At 43.3% G+C, this 27,172-nt stretch overlaps 1 protein-coding gene across 4 annotated transcripts in view; it reads right to left on the bottom strand.

Annotated features, from left to right (window-relative positions):
• Positions 1-27,172, bottom strand: part of MICU1 (mitochondrial calcium uptake 1) — a 147,052-nt gene that overhangs the window by 81,426 nt on the left and 38,454 nt on the right. For 2 of the 4 annotated variants that reach the window (XM_068125482.2, XM_068125480.2), the window contains exons 2-4: positions 16,873-17,052; positions 10,641-10,776; positions 5,381-5,543 (exon numbers count right to left, since the gene is read on the bottom strand). In XM_068125482.2, coding sequence (XP_067981583.1) covers positions 5,381-5,543; positions 10,641-10,776; positions 16,873-17,051 — 478 coding nt within the window. In that variant the 5' untranslated portion in view covers position 17,052. Of the gene's footprint in view, positions 1-5,380; positions 5,544-10,640; positions 10,777-16,872; positions 17,053-17,368; positions 17,450-27,172 lie in introns of all 4 variants that reach the window. The other 2 variants (XM_068125479.2, XM_068125483.2) reach the window with 2 other exon arrangements.

Here is a 27,172-nt window from a genome sequence, read left to right as displayed (position 1 = left end):
ATCATGAGGAGAACCGTTCGGAGCCCGGAGAACCTTGCAGTGTTGGAGTCAGGGGTGTTGTTGACCCGTTGCTCTTCAGGGGATCTGGGGACCGTGTTGTGCTGGCTGGCTCGGGATCGAGTGGGAGTCGTTTGGATGTCTGCTGCATGGCTCGGTGTGCAGGTGCAATTGACCAGTGCCAGTTTGGGCACTTCGAGGCACAGTCCTCTCGTCGACCGGCCCCACCAAACTGCTCGTCGAGACCAGAGCTGAGTACCGGCAGAAAGGGGGGATTTTCTTTTCTTTTCTTAATCATTCCCTTGTCCGTTTTTGAGTCTGCATGTGGAGGTACCTCAATTAGGATATTAGATTTACCTCACTGTTCATTCACGGTTCTTTAATATATTTCATTAAATCCATTTGTGTTGCATTTTCAATTGTGTGTCGTGTTTCTGTGGTAGTGTGTTTCAGATAAAAGCCCCGTGAGCTCTGTGCAGGTAAGCACCCCGTTGCCTTTTGTCCCGATGCACCAAAAAGCACCGCCAATTATTCGGAGTTCGCCTCAGAGTAAAAACCAACCTGCTATCCACCCAACGCTGGATTTCATCGGCCTCGGACTTGACAATTGCTTGGCGGGATGTCCTACCATTCAACTGTGAACAGAGCTTCGTGGGATGTACCACCATTCACACTGAACAGAGCTTCGCGGGATACATCACCATTTACAACCCCAACAACTCAGGTCCACATAGAAAGGATGGAGAAGGCTCAGCATATGGATAGATGGTAACATGCCGAAGAGCATGCCTTTGAATGGACCTCTCATTCGTGAAAAGGCGAAACTTATTTACAATCATCTGTCTGGCGCTGGTGGTGCGAGCACAAGTGATGCGCTCAGCAATGATGGCACAAGCAGCCGCGTCTATTCACAGCAAGCAGGAGAGGGTTCCACCATTTCAAAGAGGGGTTCGATCTCAAAAAGTAATGCTCACAGAGGAGCGTGCCTCCGCCGACCACAAAGCGGCCGAAACATTACCTGCTCAACTCTCGAGGCTGATCGACGAAAGGAGATACCTCCCAGAGCAGGTCGTCAATGCAGACGACACCGGCCTCTTCTGGAAAATATGCCCATGAGAAATTTCATCTCGACGCGCGAGGAGACAGCATCGGGATTCAAAGTCGCCAAGGACCGGGTATCTCTTCTCCTCTGTGCAGACGCAAAAGGGGACTTCATGCTGAAACCCATGATGCTGTACCATTCCCTGAACCCGCGTGCTCTCTCGGGCAACAACAAATAAAATCTGCCCATGTTTTTGGAGGTCCAACAGTAAAGCGTGGGAGACGGCATAAATCTTCATGGAATGGTTTCACAATTGTTTTGCCCCTCAGGTGGAGAGGCATCTGGCAGAATAAAAACCTTGCGTTCAAGGTTCTACTGCCCATGGACAACGCTCCTGGCCACTCTACGGACCTGGTTGTGGCTCACCCGAACGCCGATGTGACCTTCCTGCCATCCAACACCACTTCCCTGATCCAGCCACTCGACCAATGTGTAATTTCCACCATAACAAATTATTACACCCGCCGCACCTTTTGCCACATTTTAGATGTGAAGGAGTCTGACCCAGGGCTCACCATCGGGCAGTGAATGAATGAATGATCGTTTTAAGGCCATTTTCCCCCGCTAGTGCGGGGGTTAGCCTTGCGGGCCCCATGGCAATCATGGTTTCCTGTTTGAGGCAATGTTTTTATGGCCGGATGCCCTTCCTGACGCCAACCCTTCGTCGCCTCTTACGATGCGCAGGGATACGGTGTACCTATTCTAAACCGGGGTACACACCAGGATCATTCATCCCAGCAAGCTGGCACTCAATTTGCCTACCTCGGAAGGATGACAGGCTGAGTCAACCCCCCTGGTGTTAATTCAGCGGTGACCGGGATTCGAACTCAGGATCCTAGGATCCCAAGCCTGTGCCCGAACCGCTAAGTTGAAAGAATTCAACATTGCCCACTGCATCAGCGCCATCAAGGAGTCGCTGTATGAGGTGAGAGCCTCCACCATCAATGTGTGCTTGTACAACTTGTGGCCACAGGCAATGAATAACTTCACAGAATTTTCTGACAACACAGAATAGTGGCATGAAATTGTCGGGTTGGCACAGCAGATGAAGAGGAAGGATTTGACAAAATGCAGCCTGAGGAGTTGGAGGACCTTATCACCGTGCATGGCGACGAGTTCACCGAGGAGTTGGAGGCCATTACCAATGTTTCTGAAGAGGAGGAGGTGGGAAATTATGAAGAGGAAGAGGAAGCGAGGCTTTGGTAAAGTTCCTGGGTGAGGTGTTGTAGGACATGCAGGCGATTCCAGACAGGGTGCAAGATGTCGACCCAGTCAGGGAGCGTTACTTCATGGAGCCATGGAGCATTCAAATTTAAGAGGGGGTTCGTTGATGTGCAGCTCCCCTACAAAGAGCTGCACACCACTTCAATTTATAAACAACCACCTCAATTTATCAACAACCACCTCAATTTATCAACAACCACCTCAATTTATCAACAACCACCTCAATTTACCAACAACCACCTCAATTTATCAAAAACCATCTCAATCCACAACCATCTCAATCCACAACCATCTCAATCCACAACCACCTCAATTTATCCACAACCACCTCAATTTATCCACAACCACCTCAATTTATCCACAACCACCTCAATTTATCCACAACCACCTCAATTTATCCACAACCACCTCAATTTATATCCACAACCACCTCAATTTATATCCACAACCACCTCAATGTATATCCACAACCACCTCAATGTATATCCACAACCACCTCAATGTATCCACAACCACCTCAATGTATATCCACAACCACCTCAATGTATATCCACAACCACCTCAATGTATCCACAACCACCTCAATGTATATCCACAACCACCTCAATGTATATCCACAACCACCTCAATGTATATCCACAGCCACCTCAATGTATATCCACAACCACCTCAATGTATATCCACAACCACCTCAATGTATATCCACAACCACCTCAATGTATATCCACAACCACCTCAATGTATATCCACAACCACCTCAATGTATATCCACAACCACCTCAATGTATATCCACAACCACCTCAATGTATATCCACAACCACCTCAATGTATATCCACAACCACCTCAATGTATATCTACAACCACCTCAATGTATATCCACAACCACCTCAATGTATATCCACAACCACCTCAATGTATATCCACAACCACCTCAATGTATATCCACAACCACCTCAATGTATATCCACAACCACCTCAATGTATATCCACAACCACCTCAATGTATATCCACAACCACCTCAATGTATATCCACAACCACCTCAATGTATATCCACAACCACCTCAATGTATATCCACAACCACCTCAATGTATATCCACAACCACCTCAATGTATATCCACAACCACCTCAATGTATATCCACAACCACCTCAATGTACATCCACAACCACCTCAATGTATATCCACAACCACCTCAATGTATATCCACAACCACCTCAATGTATATCCACAACCACCTCAATGTATCCACAACCACCTCAATGTATCCACAACCACCTCAATGTATCCACAACCACCTCAATGTATCCACAACCACCTCAATGTATCCACAACCACCTCAGTTTAGCCACAACCACCTCAGTTTATCCACAACCACCTCAGTTTATCCACAACCACCTCAGTTTATCCACAACCACCTCAGTTTATCCACAACCACCTCAGTTTATCCACAACCACATCAGTTTATCCACAACCACCTCAGTTTATCCACAACCACCTCAAGTCTCATCTATCTATCTATAATTCCAGTAATCTCTGTGTGTATGTTTGTATGTTTGTATGTTTGTATGTGACCGCTGTTTCTCGACAACCACGGGTCCGATATACTTGAAACTTGCCAGGTATATTGCTGGGGACCTGAGGATGTGCCTTTTCAAGGTTTCATATTAATCGGACAAGTAGTTACCGAGCTATGGCGATTTCTTTACCAAACTCCGCAAGCCGTTCGCTTTGGACCAAACCATTTCATGTAAATAGAGGGGGGGGATTGTCACCGTACTCGCAAGCCGTTCGCTTTGGACCAAACCATTTCATGTAAATAGAGAGGGGGGATTGTCACCGTACTCGCAAGCGGTTCGCTTTGGACCAAACCATTTCATGTAAATAGAGGGGGGGGGATTGTCACCGTACTCGCAAGCCGTTCGCTTTGGACCAAACCATTTCATGTAAATAGAGGGGGGGGATATAATTTTAGATATATATATAGTACGGGCATGCCCTAGTTTGAGAAATTCCAGCTTGAAGGAACATTACCATCAGACCTCCCACCCAAATGTTAAACATTTTGAGAAGTTAATATGTTATTGCAGTAACAAGAGAATTAACAATATAAAGATAGAAAGCATGAAGAAAAGCCAGAACCCATAATATAAAGACAAGGAAAATACGAAAGGAGGCAAGGCCAAGAAAAGGTAGTTAAGACATCCGCATCAAAGACAAGAATATCTAATTATACTAGACAAGGCATCAGGGCTGGAATGATGACCTCGCGACACGCACATACACACTGTCTAGCCTGGGTTTGAATCCCAACCCAGCTATAAACTGTCATCCTGGCATCTCACAGGCAAGGAGAGACCCTGGGATGGACGTCAAAATGGTGTCTTGGTAATTGGTGGACGTTAAAGACCCCGCGGCCTATTCTTCAAGAAGATTGGAGAAGCTCGTGCTGGTACCATGAACAAATTACCAATTCCTACCCTAACCTTAGTCAAATGTCAGGCCGGTTTGTGAAGGTAGATCTTCCCCCACCAACCACCAGAATATGGGAATAGAAGAAGATTAGATAGGTCATCCACCCGACCCTTTAATAACCCCATACATGCAAGTCTTTGGCAATACAATAAAATATAGATCCTTTACTACATGCGCGTACAGGTCCATATTGCATTTCCCTGCGGGAACAAATAGTCACAATTAATGGGTTCTTCTTTTCTGCATCAACGTCACACGGTTGGTATCAATACTCTGAATGTCTGAGAATAGAGCGGATATGGTGTTTGGTGTACGGATGGCTTTAGAGATTGATAATTATAGGATCGGTTATAGGATTATAGAATTATAGGATGCAAGGGTGGATCGGTCCATTGCCTTGAGACATTCCTACATTGGTATGGCATGAGAGCACTCGATCGGAAACCGAAAGTCAAAGCAAAATATCATCCTAAAGGAAACATTGCTCTGCCCGTTCAAACAAATCCCTCATCTCCCACCCTCCGAGACCCCGCATGCCCCCCTACACCCACCCTCTCCAGCACAGATCCACAGCACTCACTCTCTGGCTGTTTCTCATTGGGTGTAATGGAACGAACAAAATCCTGGGGGGTCATGAAGACTTCAGACTCCCCAGTCTCATTGTAAATCTTCAAAGTCGCAAAGTAGCGGAAAATCTTGTCTGGAGTGGAGTATGCTCGGATGCGATTCTCATATTCTATCACCTGGGAAGAATGGTTCGGACGTGCGAAGCAAGTTTTTACAACGACAGAGAAAAAATTAAATGCAACACAGTTAGCACATTCACACCATGTGCACGCATTACAATGTGAAAATTGGTGAGGCTCAATAAGCATACATCATGCACATGAAATGTACAGCATCGCTTGCAGCGTAAAACATTTCAATTGGTAACAAATACAATATGCCCTCGATAGGTAATTTACATTAAACGGGCAGAATTTTGAGCAACCCTGCACCCTCTCCCAACCTTCACACCTCATTGACACAACCAACCTCTCCTCTCATAGGCAACAGACACAGGGTGACACAATCAATGGTACCGACTGCTAACAGGACTTGCAGATGAGATGGAAGAACAAGCTTTATAATATTTGTATACAAGATCGAGGCTCGTGAAAGAGCTAACATTAATCACACAAAAAGGCAAACCGACACATAAAACATATAATAAGGGGAGCGGTAGACAAGATGGGGAGAGAGGGGGAAGGAAACAAACACAACATTTGAGAGCAGGGAAATCGAGAGATCTGTGGGAGGGAGAGGGCTTTGGGGGGGGGAGGCATGGGAAGGGGGAGTGGGAGAGGTATAAAACATATGGACACTGCCAGGACTTCCAGGAAAGAAGTTCGAATTTCAAACAAGGTGGATCTGGGGAGAATTCGCAGGGTAGAAGAGATCAAGGTTTTGGATAGGGGAAGATAAGAGATGGTGGTGAACAGCTCTTTTAAAGACCTGGAGGGAGGAGTGGGATTGAAGGGAGTGTGGGAGTTTGTTCCAGAGGCGGGAGAAAAGAGGAATGAAAGAGTGACAGTCAGCAGAGAGCCTAGATTTCAGCAGTTTAACCATCAGAGAGTTGCTGGCAGATCTTGTGCGACCTGTAGGAATATTTGGGGGACAAAGCACAGAGAGAGCTGGGGGAGCAAGGCCGGAGAAGAGTCATTAGAAGACAGAAAGACCACCTACCTGCCTGCGGTGAGTGAGTGAAAGGCCCTCGGAGATAGCTTCATCGCGGGAGATTCCAATGATTCTGAAAGCTTTGGTTTCAACAGCGTGAAGCCAAGCGAGGTGTGAGGCAGGAGCACCAACCCAGAGGGGGGAGCAGTATTCCATTGAGCTGCAGATGAAAGCCTTGTATGTGGTGAGGAGCTCAGGTGTGCCAAGGAAGGATTTCACATGGCGGAGGATGCCCAGTCGGCGACTAGCTTTGGAGGCCAGCTTGGAAATGTGGTTTTCCCAAGAAAGATCATGGCAGATAGTGAGACCCAAAAGCTTGAGCGACAGAACTTCTTGGAGAGGATTGTTGAGAAAGTAGATGGGAGGGTTGTCCAGTCGGTCTTTTCGGAGAGACATCGTGAGTGTGAGATTTGTCAGGATTGAAAGACATGATCCACTTGTTTGACCAGTCTGATTTTGTCCAGGTCTTCAGAGAGTGAGGAGGCTGCAGACTGCTGATCTAAGGGAAGAGGAATGGAGCGGCAGAGAGTGGAGTCATCAGCAAAGAGATAGAGAGGATTTTCCAGAGTCTGAGAGATCATTGACAAAGACCAGAAAAAGCACAGGGCCCAGAACACTGCCTTGGGGAACTCCAGCCTGAACAGGAAGAGGAGATGAGAGAAACCCATTCAGGGCCACACGTTGACTATGACCAGAGAGGAAGTCCGCAAGCCATGCGTGGAGATTTCCATGGATACCATAGGAGGAGAGTTTGGTGAGCAGAGCTGGGTGCCAGACCGTATCGAAGGCATGTGATATGTCAAGGGAGACAGCTCTGATTTCCTGTTTGGCATTGAGGACCTCCATCCATTGTTGAGACAGCAGAAGCAGCATGTCCAGAGTAGAATGACCTGGTCTGAATCCAAAATTGATGATCAGAGATCAAGCCATTGGAGAAGAGGAAGGATTTGATATCCAAAGCAATGATGGATTCCATGACTTTGCTGATAATTGGGACCAGGCTGATTGGTCTGTAGTTGCAAGGATCTGTTTTTGCACCTTTTTTGTGTAAAGCGGTAATGTTTGCTGATTTCCAAGCAGATGGCAGATGACCTTGAGCAAAAGAGAGGGTGAAAAGCACAGAGAGAGGGTGAGATAGAGCGGCAGAGTAGGATTTTAAGACCCGTGGGCTGATGCCATCTGGTCCAGTTGCAGAATCAGAGTCGAGGTTTGACAAAAACTTCTCCACCTTGTCAGGAGAGAAGGACACAGAGTCCAGGAGCAGTAGGGTTCGACTGGGAAAGGTGGGAACAGAGAGAGATGGGTTGAGGACAAGATTTTGAGGCAAACACAGAGTTGAGGCATTCGGCTTTGTCACGTGCGGTGTCAACTGTGTAGCCATTTGAGGTAAGGGAGGGGATGGAGGAGGAACAAACACCAGAAACTGATTTGACCAGATGCCACCAGGATTTGGAGGAAGGAGACAGGTTTGAGAGTTCATTCTTGAGTGTGGAGAGATAGTGCTTCCTGGCACTCCTGAGGGTAGACACACACTTGTTCCGAGCTTGTTGGAAGGAACTGAAATTGCCTTCAGTTGGATTAGCCTTCCACGAGGCAAAGGCAAGTTGTTTCAGGTCAAATGCCTCACCACAAGATTCAGTGTACCATGGACGGGAGGAAGGGTAAGACAACTGAAGATGAGATGGGATAAATCTGTGCATGAGAGAGAGCAGTTTGCTTTGGAAGAATTCCCAGGAAGAATTGATGTCAGAGGCAGTGGAGATGGGAGACCAGTCCAGATGATTGATGGCTGCTTGAAGACTTGTCCATATTTGTGGAGAAAAAGCCTAAGTTTAGCTATGCATAAAACTAAACAGAAATAAGTAGTCTGTTACTCACAGTCAGTAGTCAGGAGTAATCAGTCTGTTACAAGATTATGTCACAACCACCTCGATTTCTCCACAACTACCTCTAGTCTCATTTGAGGATTCCCAGCTTGAAGAAATATTACCATCAGAAATCCCATTTACCATCAGACTGTTATTGCAGTAACATTTATAATTGAAGAGCACATGATGTTTAATTGAAGGACCAGAGACCTTTGACGTTTTGAATCCAATATTCAATCAGTTCATCTTCTCATTGCAGTCCCGAGGTAGAATGGCACTCAGTAGGGAGCATACCTCCGCCTGGTTGACCACATCACTCAATGGTGAAGAATCACTTTTTAAAAATTCTACCAGCTAGATCCGGATCTTCACCAAAATTGAATCGATTCTTCCTCGTCACACACACAACCTGTCCAACAAGTTTCGTCCAAATCCATCAATAACTTTTTGAGATATCCTGCTATGCATCGTTTTGGCCCGATCTCCCAATGGTGAAAAATCACTTACAAAAATTAAATAATTCTTATATCCGAATCCATATTCAGATCTTCACAAAAATCGAATCGAATCACCCTTGTCAGACACCCAACCGGTCCACCCAGTTTCGTCCAAATCCGTCCACAACTTTTTGAGATATCTGCTATGTATCGTTTTTGGCCCTATCTCCCAATGGTGAAGAATCAGTTAAAAAATTAAATAATTCTCATCCGAATCCGGATCTTCACCAAAATCGAATCGATTCTTCCTTGTCACACACACAACCGGTCCACCAATTTCGTTCAAATCCGTCTATAACTTTTTGATATATCCTGCTATGTATCGTTTTTTGCCCTATCTCCCGATGCTGAATAAAAAACCACCTTTAGAGGCCATTTTTCCCCGCAAGCGGGGGTTGGCCTTTTTCGGGAACCGTGGTTGTTGTTGTTTTTTGGTCCCCTTTTTGAAGCAATGTTTTACGGCCGGATGCCCTTCCTGACGCCAACCCTTTTTGCCGCCTTTAACGACAAACAGGGAATTACCAGTGAACTGGTACTCAATTAGCCGACCTCGGAAGGATGAACAGGCTGAGTCAACCCCCCTGGCGTTAATTCAGCGATCGACCGGGATTCGAACCCAGGATCCTTGGATCCTAAGCCGGCACCCTAGCCGCTAGCCCAACACCAGGGATTCCCGATGCTGAATAATCACTTAAAATTCTAGTAGCCGGATCCGAATCCGGATCTTCACCAAAATCTAATAATTTCGTCCTTGTCACATACGCTACATCTCTGCCAAATTTCGACCGAATCCATCCACAACATTTTGAGATATTTTGTTCACAAACAAATGGACAAACAGACAGACAGGGGGTGAAAACATAACCTCCATCAACCTTTGGTGGCGGAGGTAATTATGCCACGTTTGGTCAAAATCCCTTAATCAGTTCACGTTATTGCGGTAACTAAAATTTGCTACTTTCAGCTGAAAATCCCAAAATCGAATCAATTCATGTTTGTATCAAAATACACCTTTGTACCAAGTTTGGTTTAAAAAAAAAATCCTTTTAGCAGTTCAGAAGTATTTGCGGTAACAAAACTTGATCACGGACAGACACACGGACACACAGCTCGGACAGACAACACAAAAATAATGTCTTTGGTTGCGTAGGCATAAAAAAAAAGATATAAATAAAGTACATCATGCAGTTTATAATTATCTTTGAGAATTTTTTTGCAAAATGTCATAAGGCCTTCAACTTTAATAAGCTCAGAAAATGAGTTCCATACGATGAGTAGTTTTTCTTGTAATCAAAATCAATGGCTTGTGGGGGCCGAAGGCAGTGAGCGCGAAAGCAGCGCCAGCGGTCTCCGAAACGTTGCGTGACCTTGCCAGATGACCGGACTCCCTTGTAAGTCGGAACCTCGTCCCCTCAAACTTATAACAATCCATAATCTTCTCCATTTCGAAAAAACTACCCCATGTTAAATCATACAACTGGTAGCTGCAATGAGTCCTTGAATTTACATTAAATGTGCGACTTACAACAGCAGAACAATTTGAGGAGAAAATTCGATGTGATGGACATTTAAACTTTCATACGAGGAGGAAAACTTGCTAAGAATAACAATTTCCCCCAAGTCGATGAAAGTGATGCGGTGTCGTGCACCACCGGAAATCCTTTGTATGGGCTGCCATACAAAGCACACTCAATTATTTAGGTTTAATTAAAATTATTAGGACTTTATTATTACAGGTTCACCAACCATATTGACATACCTTCCGGTCCCTGAAGCCAATTCGTTTTTTCTTCTTTGTATCATTGTCTTTATCCTCGTCCTCCTTGTCCAAATGTACAGCATCCACATTACTCTTGTCCATCTCTTTAATGGAGGTATTCGACCCTGCATAGACACTGACCAAATGTATCACAGGAATCATGAAAACTTCCCACTCAGGATTGTCATTGCTTGGTGCTTTGTATATATATATATATATATATATATATATATATATATATTTTTTTTTTTCACACGACAGACAGGCAGACTCGCACAATCCATATTTAAAGAATCATCTTTCTGACCTTGCTTGCCATTAAAACCGCAAGGTCTGACTTCAAAACACGTTGGAAGATCAATTGGTTCAAATCCCCTGGGAGAAGTCGGCAGGCAAGGCCTCAAGGCACAATGCCCTATATGCCCAGGAACTTCCTGGCTAAATGAATTTGCAACAAGACGAGCATGATGAGAGCAGCAGTATACTCAGAAACTGGAAGGAAATTATTAATAGTGTAACAGAATTCTAAATAAGTTAAAACACTAATCACGATGTTTCATATACATAGATCTGCCAATTACCAAATCTACCTTGTGATACAGTAATGGAGTGGATACCTGTCTTGGGTCATAACTTATAGAATCCATACTGCCAACACTTCAAACCTGTATCCATATTGTACGCAGAATATCTCAAAATGTTGTAGATGGATCGGGATGAAATTTAATGGACAGATTGGGTGTGACAAACAAAGCAGCTTTAGTCAAAGTATTTTTCTTTTCTTTGTTTTTGTATACAAGATCGAGGCTCGTGTAAGAGCTAACAATAATGACAAAAAAAAAAAAACGGGCACATACGACATAATAAAGGGAGCGGGAGACAAGATGGGGAGAGAGCGGGAAGCACACAAGTACAACATTTGAGAGCAGGGACATCGGGAGATCTGTGGCAGGGAGAGGGCTTGGGGGAGGAGGTGTGGGAAGGAAGGCGGGGGTGGGAGAGGTAAAAAAACACATGGACACTGCTATAACTTCCAGGAAAGAAGTTGGTATTTCAGAAAAGTGGATCTGGGGAGAATTCACGGGTGTAGAAAAGATCAAGGTTTTGGATGGGGGAAGATAAGAGATGGTGGTGAACAGCTGTTTGAAAGACCTGGAGGGATGAGTGGGATTGAAGAGAGTGAGGGAGTTTATTGCAGAGGCGGGAGAAAAGAGGAATGAAGGAGTGAAGGTGAGCAGAGAGTCTTGATTTTGGCAGTTTAACCAGAAGAGGGTTGCAGGCAGATCTTGTGCGACCTGTAGGAATATTTGGGGGACAGAGCCCAGACAGGGCTGGGGGGGGGGAAGGCTAAGCCAGAGAGGAGTCGGTATAAAACAAAGACCACCTGCCTGTCCACTTGAGACATCACCAAGAGAAAAAAAAACACAAATAACTTCATATAAATAAAAATAACTCAATGGTGCCCATTGGAAGTGGCAATAATGGCTAAAGGAGGATTAAACAGTCTGATAATTATCTCACTCCAAGTAAAGCAAACACTATCAAAATAACTTATCAAAGCAACAAAAACATTTGAGTCCAACTTTGTGTGGATGGAAATTACTCATCGAGCGAACGAATGATCCTATACTTGGCTGGACATGCTCGTACAAACTTGGGTGGACAGTATCCACAAACCATTAAATTAATTAATGTTCCATATCAACAAATTAAATAATATCCCCTCTTTTTAAAGTTTCCTTGTCCGTGCACAGATTAAAACGCAAAGTATAAACCAGTTTGTTTGGTTGGTAGGTGAACAACGGGGTACCAATAGTTCAAACAAAATGTTCAAATTACGATGCAATAGACGTTTTAATATTCGACTTTTTGCAACAACAACAACAACAAAAGGTGAGTAGTGTAGCAGCATAGCAAACCTGTTGTGCATTTTGTGATACAAGCACCAAATTTGGCACAAATGTACATTAATATGTTGCGAACATTTTCAGATATTGGGCCACTTGAAATTCCGTAATTGTTTTTTTCAAATTTTTTCAAATTTCGTAATTTCCAATTTTTCGGGTGACACCGTCACAATTTCGGTCTTCGAGGCCGGCCGATATAGTGGGGCGGCTTAGCCCAAATATTCAAAAGAATTGTGCATTTTGTGATACAAGCACCAAATTTGGCACAAATGTACATTAATATGTTGCGAACATTGTGTGGTCAGCAATGAAGACGAGAGTCTGAATTACATGTATGCAAAAGACCTTGTGAACCAGTGAAGCAAATACACGGGTAAGCATGAATTAAATCTAGGGCATGATATAATTTCCATGATGTTTACCTCCACACTCAATGGTGGAAGGAGGTAATGTTTTGATCCCAGCTTGTCTGTATGTCTGTTTGTCCACAAAATTCCAGACAAAGCTTGTAGTAGTGGTAGTTGTAGTGGTAGTGGTGATAACAGAAATTGTTATATAGAACTGAACTTATATTATTATTATATGCAGAAAATAACTTCATTTCTATATGCCCTGCAGTGGACAGGTTAATTGGTTTATGCACTGAAGGGGTCACCCTGGTGTGCACTGCTGTGTTCTGCCTCACTGAGTTGTTCAGGTATGATGTACTCAGCACAAGCTTCCGGTCGGCCCGGAGGTGGGGGTGCGGGGCCTGTCACGGAACGTCAAAACAAACGGCCTGCCGGGGCCGCCCAAAAGTCGGGCGTGAGGGACGCGTCCACTAATGGAACGCCTCTCGCTTCCCAGATCGAGGGCCACGTGGTCAGGAGAACCTCGTCCCTTCCGGTCACACTTTGCCTATCGGCCGGCCTCGAAGACCGAAATTGTGACGGTGTCACCCGAAAAATTTGAAATTACGAAATTTGAAAAAATTTGAAAAAAAAAATTACGGAATTTCAAGTGGCCCAATATCTGAAAATGGTCGCAACATATTAATGTACATTTGTGCCAAATTTGGTGCTTGTATCACAAAATGCACAATTCTTTTGAATATTTGGGCTAAGCCGCCCCACTAGAGTCCTACTTCTTAAAAAGGAATTTATATATCTTTTTAATGGATCGGTTTTTAACATCATTTGATTCCAGTCAACCTTGTCGATTCATGGTCTAACTCTAAAGCACAAATACAGAAGTGAAAGATCGACTTTGTACCAACGTGTACCTACGTCCCATTTGCCTCATGTCAAAACAGGCACAGACATTCATTTTCCAACACAAGGTCAGGTGCAGGCACAGATAAAAGGAAGAGGAAACAGTGATGACAAACATAGTTGTGTGGTGTGCCGAGTGATGTCAAAACAGGCACAGACATTCATTTTCCAACACAAGGTCAGGTGCAGGCACAGATAAAAGGAAGAGGAAACAGTGATGACAAACATAGTTGTGTGGTGTGCCGAGTGATGGCATTGCTTGCTACACGGTGGTAGTGACACACAAGTGTTGCTATGCATCTGTATTCGATTTTTGTAGTAATGTCTCCGTTTAGTATTGGTGCAGTTTGGATTCGTCAACGGATAGCATGCTTGCACATATGAAAAGCATGGCCGAGAACGCAAATACTCCCCGCCAGTACAGCCTCTCCATCACCACCAACTGCTATCATGTCTCCTCGTCGAAACACCATGGTATTTGGGCACAGAGCTACAGGCAAAGGGAGACAAGCCCCTGCAGAAAACAGATGGTATTCCATGCTTCAACAGCGCCCACAAGGTTATGCTGTTCACTGTCGTGAAATGCGACCAAGTCTCCACCACTGATCATGCCCAGCATTCTCAGGACGGACAACAGAGTAAACTTGGAGCAGTGCAGCCCAATATCACTTTAATCCTTTCAAACAGTACAATCATCCACGAACAAAATCGACATCAACAAAGTCTTCTGGCAAGGAGCAAAACGTAAAGCGGCAGATTTCACAAACAGGTGGCCATTGCCTGGAATCTGTACCTGGGTGATCGGCAACACTTGTCATTCTTAATCACAAAGAAAAAAAATTGATTTGCTGAAACTGCTCAGAACTATCGTCATAAAATAAGGTTGAAACCTAACATCTGTATCATGAGGACATGCGGCAGTACTACCTAACATCTGTATCATGAGGACATGTGGCAGTACTACCTAACATCTGTATCATGAGGACATGCGGCAGTACTACCTAACATCTGTATCATGAGGACATGCGACAGTACTACCTAACATCTGTATCATGAGGACATGCGGCAGTACTACCTAACATCTGTATCATGAGGACGTGTGGCAGTACTACCTAACATCTGTATCATGAGGACATGCGGCAGTACTACCTAACATCTGTATCATGAGGACATGCGGCAGTACTACCTAACATCTGTATCATGAGGACATGCGGCAGTACTACCTAACATGTGTATCATGAGGACGTGTGGCAGTACTACCTAACATCTGTATCATGAGGACGTGTGGCAGTACTACCTAACATCTGTATCATGAGCACGTGTGGCAGTACTACCTAACATCTGTACCATGAGGACGTGTGGCAGTACTACGTAACATCTGTATCATTAGGATGTGTGGCAGTACTACCTGACATCTGTATCATGAGCACGTGTGGCAGTACTACCTGACATCTGTATCATGAGGACATGTGGCAGTACTACCTAACATCTGTATCATGAGCACGTGTGGCAGTACTACCTAACATGTGTACCATGAGGACGTGTGGCAGTACTACCTAACATCTGTATCATTAGGACGTGTGGCAGTACTACCTGACATCTGTATCATGAGCACGTGTGGCAGTACTACCTGACATCTGTATCATGAGCACGTGTGGCAGTACTACCTAACATCTGTATCATGAGGACGTGTGGCAGTACTACCTAACATCTGTATCATGAGCACGTGTGGCAGTACTACCTAACATCTGTACCATGAGGACGTGTGGCAGTACTACCTAACATCTGTATCATTAGGACGTGTGGCAGTACTACCTGACATCTGTATCATGAGCACGTGTGGCAGTACTACCTGACATCTGTATCATGAGGACGTGTGGCAGTACTACCTAACATCTGTATCATGAGCACGTGTGGCAGTACTACCTAACATCTGTATCATTAGGACGTGTGGCAGTACTACCTAACATGTGTACCATGAGGACGTGTGGCAGTACTACCTAACATCTGTATCATTAAGACGTGTGGCAGTACGACCTGACATCTGTATCATGAGCACGTGTGGCAGTACTACCTAACATGTGTACCATGAGGACGTGTGGCAGTACTACCTAACATCTGTATCATTAGGACGTGTGGCAGTACTACCTAACATCTGTATCATTAGGACGTGTGGCAGTACTACCTAACATCTGTATCATGAGCACGTGTGGCAGTACTACCTAACATGTGTACCATGAGGACGTGTGGCAGTACTACCTAACATCTGTATCATTAGGACGTGTGGCAGTACGACCTGACATCTGTATCATGAGCATGTGTGGCAGTACTACGTAACATCTGTACCATGAGGACGTGTGGCAGTACTACGTAACATCTGTATCATGAGCACGTGTGGCAGTACTATCTGACATCTGTATCATGAGCACGTGTGGCAGTACTCCCTAACATCTGTACCATGAGGACGTGTGGCAGTACTATGTAACATCTGTATCATGAGGACATGTGGCAGTACTACCTAACATCTGTATCAAGAATACCATACGTGGCAATATCTCAGAGTTCACTTTCTTGGGCGGTACAGAGAGTTACAACCACTCAGATGAATAAATTACCAACATATTTAACAACATAAGGTCTTCATTCAGATCTTCGACACACCACAAACGGAACACAAAGATAAGAAACTAAAAACAAAACTAGTGTGCTTACATCACTGCTAAATGGGTGCAAAGCACAGACACACGACGTAGTGATCGCAACAACCAGTGCAGTTCCGAGAAGGCGAGCCATACATCAGATTCAATGGAAAGATGGTGTCCATTGTGGATGACCTCGAGTGTTGTGATTAATCCAGAATTAAAGCAAATGGGAATCGATAGCTAAAATAATAATGGTCAACACCATGGCACTGACGTCATCGGCTGAGTTAGAATAGATATTAGAGAGGCTGTCCCGATGTACCCCATGTCACAATAACCTCTCCCCCTCCACCACCACATCCGCTTACTCAAAAACAAACTGTTTATTCAGTTCAACAGTTACTTTATTTTGATAATGCAACATGAGTTGTACCGTTTCAGGATCAGTCCAGAGGGCAGTGCTGCAACAGCGCCTCCAAAGAGGGCAGCAAGCATCAGTCCTGACATGCGTGTCCGAGCTGCCCGTTGTGTGCCGGGTGGACCGTGCTGTCGCAGTGTGTTCTGGTATGCAGCACTGGAAAGGATGCGCATCAGGCGATGCAGGCGGGACATGCTGAAACACAAAGCAGCAGTTTGCGTACCGTTAGTGGCCAAAGGGTGTGAGGGCAATGAGAATGTGAAGGAAAAGGAGAAAAGATAATTTTACTGCGGTGGATGAGTTATTTGGTTTGCCTTAACTATCCTTTGCAATTTTTGGCATTTTACAATTGATGTACCTGAACACATTTTATACGAATACAGAATACCAATAATCAAAACAAAGTCTCTCATCTTCAGACAATAATACCTCTTTACCTCCCAATAAAACAGGAATGCAGAGACAGCTGAGCAAGAAACAGATCATCATAGTGCTCAAAGCTTTGACATACTGTAATTTAAACATCGAAGTCGGACACTGCGCATATGGATCCTGCATGCGAACATCAAATCACAGATCAAATTAGTGTTACCTGCTGGGGAAAAGGTGACCAGAAAATGGAAGGAAAAAAAAGGAAATGTTTCATCAGCGTATTGCAGACAAGTGGTTTACAAATACTGAGGAAATGCTCAAATGTGTCCAACTTAATAAAAAGGGGATTGCCAACAAATTACAACTAGAGATTTCAATGAAAACCTTACTCCATGCAGTCGTGAGAAAACAAAAATGAAATGTGCACCGTTAGTGTTCTGCAGTCACAATCTGTGACATACATCAGATCCATTTGCGACATGTAACATACACTGTAGTCACAAACTGACAAAATCTGGTAATGGACCGACTGGGAAACACATTTAATGTGCTATTAAAAGATTAACAGTGATTGGGAAACACACATTTAATGTGCTATTAAAAGATAAGCAGCGTGATTGGGAAACACCCATGTAATACGCTATTAAAATATGAGCAGCTAGATTGGGAAACACACATTTAATGTGCTATTAAAAGATGAACAGTGATTGGGAAACACACATTTAATGTGCTATTAAAATACGAGCAGCTAGACGGGAAACACATTTAATGTGCTATTAAAAGATGAACAGTGATTTGGAAACACACATTTAATGTGCTATTAAAAGATGAACAGAGTAATTGGGAAACACATTTAATGTGCTATTAAAAGCTGAACAGTGATTGGGAAACACAATTAATGTGCTATTAAAAGATGAACAATGATTGGGAAACACATTTAATGTGCTATTAAAAGTTGAACAGTGATTGGGAAACAAACATTTAATGTGCTATTAAAAGATGAACACAGTAATTGGGAAACACATTTAATGTGCTATTAAAAGATGAACAGTGATTGAGAAACACACAATTAATATGCTATTAAAAGATAAACAGAGTAATTGGGAAACACACATTTAATGTGCTATTAAAAGATAAACAGTGATTGGGAAACACACATTTAATATGCTATTACAAGATAAACAGTGATTGGGAAACACAATTAATGTGCTATTAAAAGATGAACAGTGATTGGGAAACAAATTAATGTGCTATTGTTACGGATTCGTCACTTCCGTTGTTGTGGTTCTCATCCACTGTAAACATTTTTGGTTCCATGTACTATTATTGTTATCGTTTAAGTGAATTGGAGATAACTGTTTTCAAAAGGTAAAAAAAATTAACGTTTTAAAAAGAAACCGGAAACCAGATCGGGAACCGGACAAAGAAGAAGAGGAAGAAGAAGAGGAAAAGGAGGCAGAGCACGTGAGGTCGGAGAAGGAGCCGAGCTGCTTGGAGGTCTTAAGCAAACGCTGGCGAACGGGGGTCACGAGTGAACTTTGGGTTTCCTGGGAAAGGGATTCCTGCGACAGAGTTGTTATTGCTGTGACAGATAAACCTGCGTGACAGGTTTTGCGGTCGATTCCGAAGAGAATCGTTGGAGTGCCGTTACGTCTTGAGTACGGGCCGGTTGGCCATTTTGCCTCGCGCCCGATTTCGGATCGCTCCAGGCTTTTCACCTCACTTCAAACATTTCACCGCATCCAGACGTTAACGTGGTGTGTGTGTGTAACGTGGATTTTGAGTGGGAATTGTGTCAGTCTGTCAGTCTGTCAGTCTGTCGGTCTGTCGGTCCGTCACGCAAAGAACAGTTTTCCGGACTTTTTTTCTAAACGCTTAAGGCTAATGATTTCAACCTTGGCACATGTTTTACTCATGATAAGTTACAGGTCAAGTTCGAACTTCACGACATTTCGATCATTTTTTTACAAAGTTATGGCACTTTGAACTTTGGGAATTCTGATAATTCTGATGATCCTCAACTCAGTGCCATTTTAAGTTTTAATTTCCTTTAAAAACCAATTTCTCTGCAATAATAGGACCGATTGAGATCGAATTTTCACCACAGGAGGGACTCGGTCTGTAGAATATTTTAATGGTAATTATGACGTCACAGGTCACGTGGTTCGGCCGCCATATTGTTTTTCATGAAAACACGAAAACCCCTTTTTCTCTGCAATGGCTGAACAGAGAGGCCAAACTTTGCATGCAGAATCGCATACCCATGACGAACAAAAAGGTCAGCGAGCATGACGTCATGCATCACATGGTTTCAGAGTTATGACGTTATTAAGCATGAACCTTTAAAACCAAGCTCCTCCCTCATTTTTGATCCAATCAAGGGGAAACTTCACAGATCTGTTCAGCATGTCAATCTACGAAAATGTCCTTTTGGAATTTGTGATGGGGCACGTGGTTTGGCAGATATCGTTAATTAAACGAAAATATTTTAAAAATGGATATCTCTCGTTTATTCTCGAGTTCTCCTCAAGCCGCACAGCGCGCCCTCAGCCTTGTCTTGCGAACGTCAACAGCGCGACACAGCGTGCGCTTTCGGGAGGGGCGGAGCCAAGCCGAGCAACATATATATATATATATATATATACACACATCAATCATTGATCGTGAACCGGAAAATATAATAAATTACTGATATTTAGCGACCCGAAAGATTCTTTATCAACAACTTATTTTCTCGTACTTCTGCTGACCTGTCTGCAAGGTGTATAAATCTAAGTCCCGAGTGCAAATTCCAGGTGAGCCCGCCCTGAGGTAATTAGCGATTGGGAACGATTCAGAACCTGTGGATAAATAACCCTTGGTAATTTCCCCAACAGTTTTCCGTACGACAGACTGCCAGTAGGGGACATGTATTGCAGCGCAATACTCAGAATGCTTGTTTTTCAAGATATTCCGCTCACAAGGTTCAGACAAACATGGCGGTGGCCATCTTGGATTTGGACGTGGTGACCCAATTTTCAATAGGGTTCTTCCTTATGCCTAGATACACCCACACACCAGATTAGAAGTTGGTACTTCGCTTATTTTTCAAGATATTCCGCTCACAAGGTTCAGACATACATGGCATCAGACATACATGGCGGCGGCCATCTTGGATTTTGACGTGGGTTGCACCCACACACCAAATTCGAATGCGGTCCTTCGCTTACGCACGCACGTACGCACGCATGCATGCATGCCCGCACGGACGGAGGGGAAAACCATAGTCCCCCTTTCGCTCCACGGTGCGATGGGGGACAATAAAATAATAGCGAGGTACTAGTGCCACACACCGCACACGGGACACGGGACACGGGACACGTGATCACAAACCCTACAGTCACGGTTCAAGGCAAAAATGAACCGCGTGATCAATAAGCATCTCGAGTCACCGTTTCTCGGTGGCAGATTCGCTATGTCGGCACATCACTGATCCTACTCAAGTATTACCGTTTAGAACAACCTGAACAAGGGATCCACTCGTACTTAATTGTATAAATATTTGAAATGACATTTAGTGTTCCTTTCATCGTTGTTTGGCATAATGCATCGCCTGGAGTGGTCAATGGGTCAATGATCAATTAATTGACATTTAAATATAAAGATCCTAGTTTCCCGACTCGATCAACCCTGAACCTTGCTATGCGCATGCGCAAATAAGAAAGCGTGCCACGTGTGCAGTGTGTTTGACCAACGTCTTTCTGATGATTTATAGTGATTGTATTTTTGTCTGGCGAGAATCTACTCAAGTATTACCGAGGTCTTCTGATTGCTCAGAACCAGGATTTGGATACGACAGATAAATACTTACATCTCGTCTTGATAAAGTTCTTCATTGAAGTTAATTTTACTAAACTATTAATCAGAGCGTGTGCTGGAACTCTCGACTCTACGTACAAAGTAGGGATCACGCGGATTTAAAAAAAAAAAATGTCGGCCCCAGCCACTGATACAAAACAAAGGTTGGAGTATGTTTTCAAACTCTCGTAGTAGTTTATCGAGGACACTTGCAGCTCGAGTGTAAAATAAGTTTTATTGACACGTCAAGTAAGCAAAACAGTAAAAACCACGAGTGTCTTTCATGTCCGGCCGTGCATACATTCCTGCCGAGAGGCTCCGCCCCTCCCCTCTGTCCCCGCCCTATTGGTAGAGGGAAACCACACCAGTTACTTTGGGCATTTCTAAGTGCAGGTCATTGTGTGGCCTGAGGCTGGATGAAGCCATTACTCTTTGAGAAACGAGCAATAAGACAGAGCTGCACGATACAGTCAGGGTTACGCAAGACAATATAGGAACACATGTGCAGTGTTTGCCATTGCTGACCAAGAGATCTTGACACTTTTACTCCAAGATTGGCTTTCCTCTGAGTACCATATACCATTGTATTATTCCACATTGTAAAAAATGATAGAAACAAGTGAACACAAAAAATTATGCTCAATTAAAAAGGCAATGTAGGGATGACAAACTACAGTCTAAAAAAGGTCCTAAACAAGATGGGGATGATGTTGGTTTAGAGAGTAGCTAACAGTATTGCCATCACATAACAATCCCAACATCACTGCCTCATTTACACTTCATCAGTTATTGCTTCAAGCTTCTACAAACACTCCACTGGTTACAACAGTACTTGGTTACTCCTGTAGTCCAGCCACATACTGAGACTGTACAAATTAGCAGCCTGAGTACAATATTATAATATCAGTACATGATCATAAACTACTTACAAACTGCATGGACATCTCTTATAACAGCATTCTATAATTATCTCCATTTGTGATTGGTTACTCCAAGTTGATAAAAAGAAAAGTATAAAAGACAACTGAAGTGGCAAGAAGTCACTGAAATTATACAGGAGCTTCTTATACTTATGCAGAAATGAAATATAGGAGCTTCTAATACTTTTAGCTCAGCTTAGCTCTGGACAATAGTCTGGAGGCAGTGATGTAGGGATTGTTATGTGATGGCAATACTGTTAGCTACTCTCCAAACCAACGTCATCCCCATCTTGTTTAGGTCCTTTTTTAGACTGTAGTTTGTCCTCCCAACATTGCCTTTTTAATTGAGCATAATTTGTTTTATTCACTTGTAACTATAATTGTTTGTGTTTCTATAATGTCGAGTCAACATGGCTACCTCCATGTATAAACAAAGCTTGGAATAATGTGCCACTGAACAGGAAAAAGGTACCCATGCCTCACCTGTATAAGCACACAGGTTTTCAGGAGCAGTAACATGCAAAACAGTTTAATAAAGCATGGAAAAGAGAATTCCTGTCATTCACATCAGTTCATGGGGACCACAGTTAGAGGCCATTTTTTCCCCGCAGAGCAGGGGTTGGCCTCTGCGGGTTGGCCGCAGAGCAGTTCATGGGGACCCATACATATTATATTATTAGTTTGTGTTTATTGTTTTTGAAATGAAGTGAACAGTTTTGGAAAGTTGATACTTGAAAGCCTATTTGTATACAAAGTCGAGGCTCGTGTAAGAGCTAACACATATAACACATAAGCTTCAATTCATGCGATTCAAACAAAGCCATGAAGAGAACTAAAGCAGAGGTGAAAATGGCCGTCTTAACCGCCAGTTGTAATGCTCCGTAAGCCAGCACACTAGCGAAAGCAATGAAAATAAATCATCCGCACAGAATCTTGTGTTGTTAGATACTACTGCACACTAAGTGACTGTCAATGACACCATTTTCATTAAACGAGATGGTGATGAATAAGAAATGCAAGGAGAGGATTAAAAATGGTGAAAGGTATGAGCACTGCTGCTTTTGACAATAGTGCTGCTGTGGTTGCAGACAGCGTTCCAGTCGAAAGAAGAGGCTGCGGGTAAAGAAAGCCCTGGGTGAAGGGAAGGCCAGCTCAAGGAGCATTCAACTTGCTAATACAACTTCCTGTAGAAAATAAGGGAACCCATTTATTTATATTTACTGGTAAATACAAGTTCCCTCCAGGAACACGCCGCTGCATAAAACTCCAATTCCTACTTCTTCATAAATCCAGGACACAGGCATTTCTATGATTAAACTGACAATTTTTTGTTCCAAGTAAATCGATTATCAGCTTTCCATTCAAGTAAATCTATTAGGGACTTTCAAACTACCATTTTTTTTTTGCAAATTTCCAGGAGTTTTCCAGGACTTTAAATACAAATATTGCATGCAACGAGGGACATTGGAATAAACCACAATAATAAGAATGAAAACTGATTGTTTTCTGTTATTCCATTTAACATTTCAATAATACAGTCCTGGCCAAAAATATTGGCACCCTTGCACGATTTTCAAACAACTCACAATTTTCTCTAAAAAGAAGGTGAAATTGACAAAAGTATTTGGTCTCCACAATTCTTTATTTCGCTGTTAATATTACAGACCCGTTGTTTTTGATTCAGAACTTAATATATCATTTTAAATCAGAAAATAAAAAGAAATGGCATTGACAAAATGATTGACACCCAAGACTTAATATTTGGTAGCACGACCTTTGGACAAAATAACTGCAGTCAAGTGCTTCCTATAGCCATGAATGAGCTTCCTGAGAAAGTGGATGGGAGGGTTTTCCAGTCAGTCGTTTCGGAGAGACATAGTGAGAGTGTGAGATTCGTCAGGATTGAAAGACATGTTCCACTTGTTTGACAAGTCTGTGATTTTGTCCAGGTCTGCAGAGAGTGAGGAGGCTGCAGACTGGGGATCTGAGGGATGAGATACGGAGCGGCAGAGAGTGGAGTCGTCAGCAAAGAGATCGAGATGATTTTCCAGATGAGAGATCATTGATCATTGGAGAGTTTATTGAGTTGTGGATGGATTTGGTCGAAATTTGGCAGAAATGTGGCGTACACGACAAGGATGAAATGATTCGATTTTCGGGAAGATCCGGATTCGGATACGAGAATTATTTTAAGTGATTCTTCATCATTGGGAGATAGGGCCAAAAACGATTTTGTGATGGGTACATAGCAGGACATCTCAAAAAGTTATGGATGAATTTGAACGAAACTTGTTGGACAGGTTGTGTATGTGACAAGGAAGAATCGATTCAATTTTAGTGAAGAATGTTTCTACATTATATAAATTCTGTATTGTGATTTTCTGGTCTACTCAGATACAAAACGTAAACTGTTCACCAGGCGGAGGTATGCTCTCTACTGAGTTTTGCATGCTTTCAAGCCATAGCTGGGTTACAAATCGAGACCAGCCCATGTAAAAACAGAACAGTTTACAGAAAAGTGTGTGTAAAGTCAAAACAGTGCAAAGTCCAGGCATAAACCAAATCTGTGTAAAACAATGTTTTGGGTTCGATTTAGGGAAACAGACAAATAAACTAAATACAACTGAAGAATAAATACCTGTTCAGGAGCCAAATAATTCCATAATACACTCATTAGACCAGTCATTTGCAATCATATGTAACATGCTTTAGCGCTTGGTGCCTCTCACGTGACTCCCAAATGTGCTTTCCCCCATATTCCTGATATTGAACATCTTCTCAGACCCTGCACCTGGCCATGTGAATGGACTCTTTCCCGAGCCAATCTCGGTGGTCGACGTGTTTCAGCCACAAGGAATTGAAATAGCAAATATTTGACATTGCTCAAGTTCTTTTACTTCCCTTTGTAAATAGGCAGTGCAAAGATCAAGTAACTACTTCCTTCTTAATCGTGAGTTTCTGTAGGCACCTGCTTACGTTCTGCAAACAGTCACATTCTCCACATGTGGCCACATCTCCCTGGCCACCCCAGAAGTTCTTGCTGCGTCGCTTTATCCGCTATCTCTTCCCTTAGTGGATGCTTCGCCTCTCCGCTGGGTGCTGCAGATGTGGGCTGGAGACCTGTTCATAGTGGAGCGTTTTCTGGAGACCTGTTCATAGTGGAGCGTTTTCTGGAGACCTGTTCATAGTGGAGCGTTTTCTGGAGACCTGTTCATAGTGGAGCGTTTTCTGGAGACCTGTTCATAGTGGAGCGATTTTCAATCCCTGCTGCCAGTATCCTTTAAAAGACCTCTCCTGGCACCCTTTATTGTGTACATATTGCCATTTTGATTACATTATATTTTTGTATCAAGTATGTTTTCGTTATATCGGATCGCAAGTGTGCTTTATCGATTTCTTCCTCCGCCTGTTTCTGTCCATACCTATCTTTTGTCCCAATATTCTTTGTTTTCATTGTCCTGTGCCTTCTTGTAATAAACTGTTATTCCGTTAAAAAAATGTTTCGTGGGACAACTTGCCATTGCAGATTTTGCATATGAGAAACCATTTTTTAAGCGCTTTAATACAAAGATCCTTGGAGGAGGATAAAATTTGTAACGTTCTCAGAAAGTGAGACCTGCAGAATTAACAATTCTGACTGGGGGTTAGGGGGGGGAAGGGGGGAGCTGGCAGATTATTTTTATTTGGACAATTTTCTCCATTCTCCAGGAGTTTCAAAGACTTTGACAAGCTTTTTCAGGACATTTATACGAGAGTACGAGAGTTCGCCTTGGAACTAAGCATTCCTCTCTGTGACATTATCAATGCCTCATATAAACAAGGTGTTGTTCCCAGTCGATGGAAGAAATCAATAGTTGTTCCTCTACCTAAACAATCACCACCGACACTGGACAAACTGAGACCGATTGCATTAACTGATCATTTCGCGAAGCTTGCGGAGCTATTCGTGTTTCGATGGCTCATGTCCGACATTTCTGCTAACATCGACCCTCAACAGTTTGGGAACCGTGCAGGTATGTCCTCCACCCACTATCTCATACAACTGATGGATTTCCTGTATGGTGGAGCTGACAGACCTGGTACAATTTCGACTATTGTTTTGACTGACTTTTCGAAGGCTTTTGACTCAGTGGATCACACGGTAGCCATCAACAAACTGTACGTGATGGGAGCAAGACCTTCCTTAATTCAGTCGGTCTGTAGCTTCCTCACAAACCACATCCAGCAAGTTCGTTATAAGGGAGAACTTTCTATGCCTCTCTCAACAACTGGTGGAGTCCCACAAGGAACGCGACTGGGCCCACTCATCTTCTTGGCCCTCATCAATGACGCTCTCCAGTTATCTGATATTAAGAGGTGGAAATATGTGGATGACAACTTTGGCAGAGTCACGTCAAATGGACTCTCCATCTACCCTATCAAAACCCTTTCAGAATTTGAACAGTGGTGTACAGATTCCAAGATGAAGCTCAACCCAGTTAAGTGCCAGATAATGCAAGTGTCGTTTATTCACAGCCAGCTGCCACCACTGCTAATCCAACTTAACAACGTTAGACTGGAGGAAAGTCAGCAGGTCAAACTGTTGGGAGTTGTTGTCAGCAATGATCTCAAGTGGGCAGATCACGTAAACCTCATCGTTTTGAAAGCGTCGAGAAAGTTGTATATGCTTCGATCTTTGAGGAAGTTCCATATTCCGATAGAAGATCTTATCACCGAGTACATTTCTTACACCAGACCTATGTTAGAATATTGCTGTCCCGTATGGCATTCCTCATTGACACAACAGCATGCATTGATTGAATCGATACAAAGAAGAGCATTGAGAATTATTTTTGCTGGCGATTATGATTCCTACCACAATGCTTTGAGTACCTGCCAGCTGAATTCACTGCACGAACGTCGTGAACAACTTTCTAGCAATTTTGCATCTTCTTTGTATCGTGGATTCCCAGACTGGTTACCAAACAAACAATCGTCAGACAATTACGTCACAGCAATAAGCTTCAGAGAAATTAGGTGCAGGATTGAACGTTACAGAAAGAGTGCAATGCCTTATATAATTAGACTTTTAAATACCATGAATGTGTTCTAAGTAAGATTAATCTCTTAACACATATTCTCCAAGTGAGATTCATAACAGATTTACCTTTTCTTTCTCTAGTTTTATATTTCAAGGAATTTTTTTT

This window comes from Myxine glutinosa, chromosome 8 (assembly GCF_964187855.1).
Source record: "Myxine glutinosa chromosome 8, kmMyxGlut1.1, whole genome shotgun sequence".
NCBI lineage: Eukaryota > Metazoa > Chordata > Myxini > Myxiniformes > Myxinidae > Myxine > Myxine glutinosa.
The sequence above is the reverse complement of the archived record's forward strand: the minus strand, read 5'-3'. Positions and strand labels throughout refer to the sequence as shown.